This window comes from Sinocyclocheilus rhinocerous, unplaced genomic scaffold, assembly GCF_001515625.1.
Source record: "Sinocyclocheilus rhinocerous isolate Xijiao unplaced genomic scaffold, SAMN03320098_v1.1 scaffold852, whole genome shotgun sequence".
NCBI classification, from domain to species: Eukaryota; Metazoa; Chordata; class Actinopteri; order Cypriniformes; family Cyprinidae; genus Sinocyclocheilus; species Sinocyclocheilus rhinocerous.
Window position 1 is genome coordinate 464,640 of NW_015626422.1, and position 9,170 is coordinate 473,809.

General features: G+C 39.1%; 2 protein-coding genes across 3 annotated transcripts in view; one reads left to right on the top strand and one right to left on the bottom strand.

Annotated features, from left to right (window-relative positions):
- The window catches only part of LOC107715369 (gremlin-2-like), a 15,949-nt gene that overhangs the window by 2,962 nt on the left and 3,817 nt on the right, over positions 1 to 9,170 (top strand). The window contains exon 2 of the mRNA XM_016521495.1: positions 4,061 to 5,001. Coding sequence (XP_016376981.1) covers positions 4,062 to 4,562 — 501 coding nt within the window. The 5' untranslated portion in view covers position 4,061 and the 3' untranslated portion in view covers positions 4,563 to 5,001. The remainder of the gene's footprint in view (positions 1 to 4,060; positions 5,002 to 9,170) is intronic.
- The window catches only part of fmn2b (formin 2b), a 58,828-nt gene continuing 56,777 nt past the window's right edge, over positions 7,120 to 9,170 (bottom strand). For both annotated transcript variants that reach the window (XM_016521482.1, XM_016521474.1), the window contains 2 exons: positions 8,847 to 8,928; positions 7,120 to 7,344 (listed from right to left, as the gene is read on the bottom strand). In XM_016521482.1, the coding sequence (XP_016376968.1) occupies positions 7,318 to 7,344; positions 8,847 to 8,928 (109 nt within the window). In that variant the 3' untranslated portion in view covers positions 7,120 to 7,317. The remainder of the gene's footprint in view (positions 7,345 to 8,846; positions 8,929 to 9,170) is intronic.

A 9,170-nucleotide genomic window follows, 5' to 3' on the forward strand; every position in this document is an offset into this window, starting at 1 on the left:
TGTGTGTGAGAGAGAGAGAGTGTGTGCGAGTGAGTGCGTGAGTGTGTGTCTGTGTGTGAGAGTGTGTGTGTGAGTGTGTGCATGTGTGTGTGTGCGCGCGAGTGAGTGTGCGTCTGTGTGTGTGTGTGTGTGTGTTTGGTGACAGGAGTGTATTGTGGTTGATGTGGGCGTCTCGAGTGCCGCTGCGTTCGCTGTGAACATTAACTCTGTTTGGAAAGTGACTGACTGTTTGATAACACGCTGTTCACTTTCAGAAGTGTGTTAATTATTACATTGTCATTGCTTTTACAAAAAGGCAGCAGCAGGCAAAAGTATTAAAAATGATAATTGGAATAATGAATTAGAGTGACCAAACTGCGTATTTTCACTTTTTAAAAAAAAATTTATTTCAATTGTGTCTCATCCAATCAAAATCAGTCCGTTTTATGAATGTATTTTGTACATATTTATATATTATGGCAAACTATCTACACTCTTGAAAGAAAAGTTTCTAGATTGAACCCCACTGAACGTTTTCTCGAAGAGTGTAATTGGCTGGTTTTTGTGTCGCTTCCTGTGACCCCTCCCATCTTCCTCGACACTAAACAAAGGTCACGACCTTTCCTTTCCCCTCAAATGGTTTTTAGTAAGCGAACTAAACTTTGCCAATGCTTTAAGACCCTCAAAATACACATCTTTTATTTCTTTCAGATGTTTTACTATTATTTTTAAGAGGGATAACCATTTAAAAAAAGTTACACGTTTCGGGTTTGTATGGAGTCCCATTAGGTGTCAAAAGAACTTTTTGTAAAATGGTCTATGGAGTTATATTAGCGTCAAAACAACTTTGTAAAACATATTTTGCTAACACTTTTGGGACTGAATTTTGTTGATGAACATGAATATCTATGTCTATTGATGATCCATCGCAGCATGAAAAACATCAGTTTTTCATCTGAAAGTGAAAGTTTATGCAAGTAAAATTTATTTATTTTGTTTGAGATTTTTCAGAGTAATATTTATGTTGTTTTGTTTTATAAATTTGGATTGTTTCATGAGCAATCATGAGTTATAAATTCAAAGGAATTTAATGAAATTCCTTTCATTCCAATGGTGTTAATACTGATAATTCTCAGATTATATGTTTTTATAAATTTCACACAATGATATTAAAATAAGGTTTCTCATCAGTGTAAAAAAAAAAATTTGCACCAGTTTTTTTTGTGGTTCATGTGTAACAAATATAGACAAGAGTTTCCTCTCATACGAGAGCTTCATCTTATCAGATGAGGGAGAAACACGTCTGACAGGTCAAATAAAGCCGGAATGACTAAATCAAACAAGCGTCTCCACCATCGTGACCTTCAGCAGCTCTGGAGACACTCCGAGAGACGGAGCTGCAGTCATCGACTCTCAGTGACGCTGTATGTCTTGTGCAACAAAACACAAGGAGTTTAAGACGGAGCGAGTTCAGGGTCGTGAGATTTATGAGGCGTCTGCACCGAGGTCACGAAATCAAACTCCGTATCCCCAACACTAAAGCAACGACTCTCATTCATCATCTTCATGCAAACAGCCCTTGTTCTGCTGACTGTGAACAACAGCGAGCGTAGACGAGACTCCCAGAGCCGTCAGGCTTCAGAGAGGAAAAACAAAAGCCCGTCGTTCCTGGAGATTTCTAATCAAGAACAGGAAAATCTTAAAAAGGAAGGTTCAGCCTTGACGCTCTCTGGAATGAAAGCGAGGGGCTTTGATTCACGAAAAAAAGAGCCGCTTTGTAAATATTTCGTTTATGGGAATGAATCACATTTGTTTTTCCTTCCGGCGATGCCACATCTGTGCTAAAGATGTCCAGCGTGATTGACGGATCGCTCGCTCTCGTTCCAGAGCCGTAATCATTCAGGCTGCTGCCGAAACTCTGCTGAATGCAGACAAAGTGACAAATTAAAGTTAATCTGTGACTTCCTGTCTTCACAGGAAACAAAGTGAAAGCTCAGGGTGAAACGCTTCGACCCCAGAAAGAACACGAGGAGAGATTCAGTCAAACTGAACCGTCAGAACTGTAGGGTCATATAACATTGAGTCCCACTGAATGTGTTTTTAATCATTAATCATGGTTTTAAGATGCGAGTGTGTTTGTGCGTGAGTGAGAGAGTGTGTGTGAAACTGAAATTCTAATTCAGGAATTGAATCGGAATTTAAAAGCCATCATTTCAGTTCAGTTCTGAATGGCGCTCAGCCCCTGGTTTGTAGTGTGATAACTACTTTATTAAAATGAGATAAGCCCAACCTAATTAAAGGGATAGTTCACCCAAAAATGAAAATTCTGTCATTAATTACTCACCCTCATGTCGTTCCAAACCCGTAAGACCTTCATTCATCTTCGGAACACAAATTAAGATATTTTTCTGCATTGATATCAGGGATCAATCCAATGCAAATCTGCAGATTTTTGTGGGGAAAATTGGTGTACTGTATATAAAGGCCCGTTCACACCAGGAATGATAACTATGACAAAGTTTCAATAATCACTGTAACTATAAGAGAATAGTGGAGTCACATCACAGCTATATGATATGGACTTTTTTAATATCACAATTCTGATTTTTTTCCCCCTTGCAATTCTGGGTTTATATCTCACAGTTCAGAATTGTTCTCACAATCCGAGAGCTTTCTGACCATCTATAGACAGCAAGAAAACTACCACGTTCAAGGCCCAGAAAGGAAGTAAGGACATCATTAAAATAGTCCATGTGGCATCAGTGGTTCAACCATCATTTTATGAAGGTATTTTATGAAGTTTATGAACCATGCATAATCTAGATTTAAACTGACAGAGTGTGCCTGCCTCCCGAACAATGCTAGGTAGATTGTTCCAGAGTTTGGGCGGTAAATAGGAAAAAGATCTGCCGCCCGCAGTTGATTTTGATATTCTAGGTATTATCAAAGATTCCTAACTGATGACGAGGAATTAACAGAGCAGCCATCAAGTGTTAGACAGTGTTCTAGATTATTACATGCAGAGGTTTTTGGTCCGATAATTAACACCTGCTTTTTTCAGAATTTAGCAGTAAGAAATTACTCGTCATCCAGTTTTTTATATCAACTATGCATTCTGTTAGTTTAGCAAATTGGTAGGTTTCGTTGGGCCATAAAGAAATATAGAGCTGAGTATCATCAACATAACAGTGGAAGCTAACACCATGTTTCTTGATGATATCTCCCAAGGGTAACATGTAAAGCGTGAAAAGCAACGGTCCTAGTACTGAGCCTTGTGGCACTCCATACTGCACTTGTGATCAATATGATACCTCTTCATTCACTGCTACGAATTGATGACGGTCAAATAAGTAAGATTTGAACCATGACAATGAAATTCCACTATTTCCAACATAATTTTCTAGTCTATTCAAAAGAATGTTGTGGTCGATAGTGTCAAACGCAGCGCTAAGATCCAGTAGCACTAATAGAGAGATACAACCACGATCAGATGATAAGAGCAGGTCATTTGTAACACTGATGAGAGCAGTCTCAGTACTATGATACGGTCTAAATCCTGACTAAATCTAAGGAGGAACATAGCTGACAGGATACTGCCTTTTCTAGACTCTTTGACAGAAAAGGTAGATTTAAGATCGGTCTGTAATTAACTCATTCTCTAGAGATAAAAGAAACGGTAGGCGCGAATGAAGTCTACATAGTGTTTGTGGTGTGACAACTATTAAAAAGTCTAACCCTAAACCATAACTCTAGTCTAGTTAACCCTAACCCTATTCCTCAATGACACGATTAAATCAGAGTTGGAGTTTGTGTCTTTTAGTTCATGTCTGTCGTTTGGAGCTCAACTAGTGAAATTAATCGACTTTTAGCATAAAAGCACTTCATGTTCAGTCTTTCGTGTCTTAAGCAACTAAAGAGAGCAAAAATATTGCTGATGGCATGATCTTATACTCACAGGTGTGTGTAATGATCAGGGGTCAGGAGGTCAGCTGCTCGTCTCACCCTCATCTCATGACTTCCTGTCAGACAGGATGTGGTTTCTGATGTTTTAACCGTCTCTCTCTCTCTCGGTCTGTTCCAGGATGAGCTGTAAGGTGGCGCTATGGCTGCTGCTAGCCGGCCTGCTGTGCGTCGCCTCCACCGGCCGTAAGACCCGACCGCAGGGATCCATCCCGTCACCCCACAAAACCGGCTCCAACACCTCCGACCGGCGTGCCCGCAAACAGGAAGTGCTGGCCTCCAGCCAGGAAGCTCTGGTGGTGACGGAGCGCAAGTACCTGAAGAGCGACTGGTGCAAGACGCAGCCGCTACGGCAGACGGTCAGTCAGGAGGGCTGCAAGAGCCGCACCGTCATCAACCGCTTCTGTTACGGCCAGTGCAACTCCTTCTACATCCCGCGGCACGTCAGGAAGGAGCAGGAGTCCTTCCAGTCCTGCGCCTTCTGCAGGCCGCAGCGCTTCACCAGCCTCACCGTGGAGCTCAACTGCCCCGACCTGCAGCCAGATGTCCGCTACCGCAAGATCCAGCGCGTCAAGCAGTGCCGCTGCATGTCCGTCAGCGTGTCCGAGTCTGGGAAACAGTGAGATCCTGACGACGTTCCACTGGAAACACCTGCTGCTAATCTGAGCTGAAAGACTGCAAGGCTTCATCACGTCATCGCAAGACTGTCCTGCTGGACACCGGTCAATATCGGTCAGCACTAGTGCCAACGGTCACCACTGATCACTATCGGTCAGCACTAATGCCAACGGTCACTACTGATCACTATCGGTCACCAATGGACACTATAAGTCATCATTAGTCACTATCGGTCATCATCGGTCACCACTAGACACCATCAGTCACCAATGGTCTCAAACAGTCACTAGAGAGTGTGTGGAAACAGACTGACGTGCAGAGAATTGACTAAACACTGAACTCTATCCAGGAGCTGCTGCCTGTGTGACGACTGATGATAGCTAACACCAAACATGCATAACTAGACTGATTATAGAGATTCTATGGAAATATGGTACAGCAAAAGTATATATATATGTAGAGAAACAACTGAAGTCTATATTAAAAATATTGAGTTCTATTCTTGTCTTCTGTTCTTGAGGAGTTCAGTCCAGAGCTGACATGGGAAAACTAGCCTTCATGTGGTTTAACCCAGTCGGGTTTTCTCCATTGGTTAGTACAGTTATCTTGCAGTAGAGCTTGATTTGCACCATTTAAAAACCCTGCAAGATTCACATTATTACGTTTGAGAACCTCAGTGATCAATCCAATGCAGATCCAATGCAAATCTGCAGATTTTTGTGGGGAAAATTGGTGTACTGGATATAAAGGCCCGTTCACACCAGGAATGATAACTATGACAAAGTTTCAATAATCGCTGTAACTATAAGAGAATAGTGGAGTCACATCACAACTATAAGATATGGACTTTTTAATATCACAATGTTGATTTTTTTCCTTGTAATTCTGGGTTTATATCTCACAGTTCAGAATTTTTCTCACAATTCAGAATTGTAAGATATTAAGTCAGAAATCAGAGAAAAGTAATTCATTCTTTTTTAAATTTATATCTTGTAGTTATGACATTTTTCACAGAACTGAGTTTATATCTCAATTTTGAGATTATATCACGCAGAAAGGAGAAAAAAGGCAGAATTGCAAAATATAAGCATGCAATTGCGAGAAAAGGTCAGAATTGTCAGATTTAAAAAAAGGCGCAATTACCTTTTTTTATTTTTTATTTAATGGTAGAAACAAAAACAATTGCAAGATGTAAACAGAATTCAGAGAAAAGAAGTCAATTGTGAGTTCTCAGTTTATCTCTTGCAATTATGACTTTTTTTTTTCTGAATTGCAAGTTTTTGTCTCACAATTTTGAGTTTCTTGCGTGCAAATGTCGTTTTTCTCAGAATTAAGAAAATTGTGAGCTATAAACTTTATAAAATGTAGAATTGAGATAAAAAGTTGCAATTACCTTTTTTATTTATTATTATTTTTTTGTCGCAGAAACAGGCTTCCATAAGATAACGATGATTTTCAGAGTGATTTTGCAGATGTAACTTAAGTGTGTGCTTATAATAAACTGGTGTGGACGCTAATATCAACCCTTTTCCTACGTGCATTATTTCCATTATCTGGAAGAGTGATAGACAATTCAAAGTGCTTTCCCTCATTTTGACATGAATAGTATTTCCCTGCTTTGAAACCTTCCAGTAAAGGGAAGAAAAAGACATTGTAAAATATCCACATAAAAAACAAACCGGGAAAGAGACGTGGATGAGGATTTGGGGAGATTCGTATGCATTCCAGTGAATTTTTTTTATGGGATATGTTCATTAAATCAGAAGAACAGACCATGAGAATGCAATATCTGTTGCCTTTTCCATATTGTTAATCCTATTATTTGAAATGATTTGTTTGAAATTAAGTTTTTGGTGTGAACGTCCCTTTAACATGGTGAAATGTGTTAAACTGAGCTAAGCGTCCTGAATTCTTATTAGTGTCTGAATAATAACCAACAAAATGAACCAAAATGCTTGTTTGAGAATCCTGAAGAGATTCATAAGATAAGATTCCCATGGCGAATATGAAAGTAAATCTCCAATCGTGTGAAATAAATTAAAATTTCTGAATTTATTAATCCCTTTATTTTACATAAATTACACTCTTCTCAAAACGTTCCGATACAAACAGTTATTGCACATGGAGCGCAGACACCCATCCACACCTCCGACACGCACATGCTAAAAACAAACCAGAATGCTACATAAAGATGTTAATATAATTTACATTAATTTAAAAAACATCTTCTTAAATACATCGAGTGAGTGAGTGAATGAGTGGATGCAGCAAAACCAGAAAACAATCTTGCATAATTTCACAAAAACACTGAGTTGATTCCTGATCGTTCGCTGCTGTCTGATCTGATTCATACTGTACATACTGGAGTGTCTCTTTTAGGTCCTGTAGGACTGGAGTGTGCTTTGAACATGTTAACTGGGCTGAAGACTACAGGACTAAACTGCACTAACTAGTGTTGGTTTAAAAGCGTCTGACGGTGCCGATGTTTAAAATGAAGATGCATCGGAAATCCTGATTCTCTCATCTTTTCTGATCTGTTAAAAACAAAATGACTTTTTTTTGATGATATTGCTTCAGTCCTCCAGTATGTATGGTGGAGGAAACGTCTGATATGTTCATCGGTCAGGACACAGGATATGACATCACATTCAGACGGCGGATCACTTCCTGTGTGGTACGACAGGTAACACTGAAGCTGCTGCGAGAGCGATTTACAGATGAAACGGCACAAGAGCGTCCGTCTGTCAGTTCACATCCGCCTCAGATCTTCATGCCCAGCTTTGCTTTCTGAGAGGAAATAAGGACGCTCATTTAGTGATGAAAGCACATGCAGCACTCACAATCTCAATTTACATCCCGAAAGTAAATCTGCATGTGAATTTCTCTTAGCTCACTGGAAACACTTTTATAACGGTCAGTGCAGTTGCTGTAGGACTAAAGCCGCATGACAAGTTAATTATCATCTCAGAATCATGAGGAGCGATTAGAGATGTGCATCCAAACTACAAGTCAAAGCATCTGAGCTCATATACTTACGGCCGTCAACATGTGTTACTTATGGAAGCCTGTTTCCGCCACTAAATAAATAATTAAACAAGGTAATTGCGACTTTTATCTCACAATTCTGACTTTTTGCTCGCAAAAGTTTACATCTCACAATTATGACTTCTTTTCTCAGAATTTTCTGATATAAACTCGCTATTGCATGTTATAAAGTTCAATTCTGACGAAAAAGAGAATATTTTCTTACAATTGCAAGTTTATGTCTCTCAATTCTGACTTTCTAACTCACAATTGCATGGTATAAAATCAGAATTGCGAGATAAATTGTGAGAAAAAAAGTCAGAATTGCTGGTTTATACCTCGCAATTCTGACTTTATAATGCAATTGCAAGTTTAGATCTCACAATTCTGACTTATTTCACAGAATTAGTGGCATTAGTGGAACTGCATTGTCATGGTTCAAATCTTACTTATCTGACTGTCATCAATTCGTAGCAGTGAATGACGAGATATCATATCGATCACAAGTACAGTATGGAGTGCCACAAGGCTCAGTACTAGGACCGTTGCTTTTCGTTTTGCTTTTCTGCTATTGTCTTCTTGCATTATTGACAAACTATTTTCCTGTTTGACACTGTAAAACTGCTTTGACAGCCAGTATTGTATAAAGCGCTATACAAATAAAGGTGAATTGCAAGTTTAAATCTTTTTTTCCCTCACACCTGCATGATATAAACTCGCAACTGCGTTATAAAGTCAACTGTGATATTTAAGCTCACAATTGCAAGAAAAAAGTCAGAATTGTGAGATAAAAAGTAAATTATTTTTTATTCAGTGGCAGAAACAAGCTTCCATAGTAACTTTTAAAATGTAACACTGCATTTAAATACATTTACATGCATCTGGCAAAGTGACTTTGATCAGCTCATGCACACTCTGGGAATCAAACCCATTATTTGACGTTGCATGCGCATGACCTGCTGTATGAGCTACAGGAATCTCTCAGCGTCAGTGTTTTTGGCCTCTGCAGGTTCAGTAACTCACTCAACAGACATTCATGGAGTTTAATAAAGCATTTTAATCCTGTCTTTCATGTGCATCACTTCACTGTCAGTGATACACGTCATCTAATAGTAATGAAGCTCCTCACTGCATCAAATGGCTGGAAATGAAACAAAATTGACTGATTGTCTAGCTCGCTCTAATGATAAATGCGACTGTAAGGCATGAAGATATTTCAGTAAAGCTGCTTTGAAACCATGTGCGCTGTGAATAAACTGACTTACGATTCCAGACGCGTGTTTGGGTTTGACACTGTATGTGGCTTTTTCTTTGACCTGCCGGAAACTCTCCTCCGCCGCCTTCAGCCTGAGAAACACAACATGAAGAGAGAGAGAGAGAACAGATGGAGTTACTGATCCACACATCAGTCGGACTATATGCATAACATTATAAAAACTTTAAAATAAAACAAGTGGAAGAATGGGACTGGATTATTAACACCATAAAAAACATTACTTGATGAAAAAAAACTTGAACTTATTTTATTTCAACTAGTTGCCACAGCAAAAGTTCATTTTCATTTTGTTTGAGAAACTAAAATAACTCAA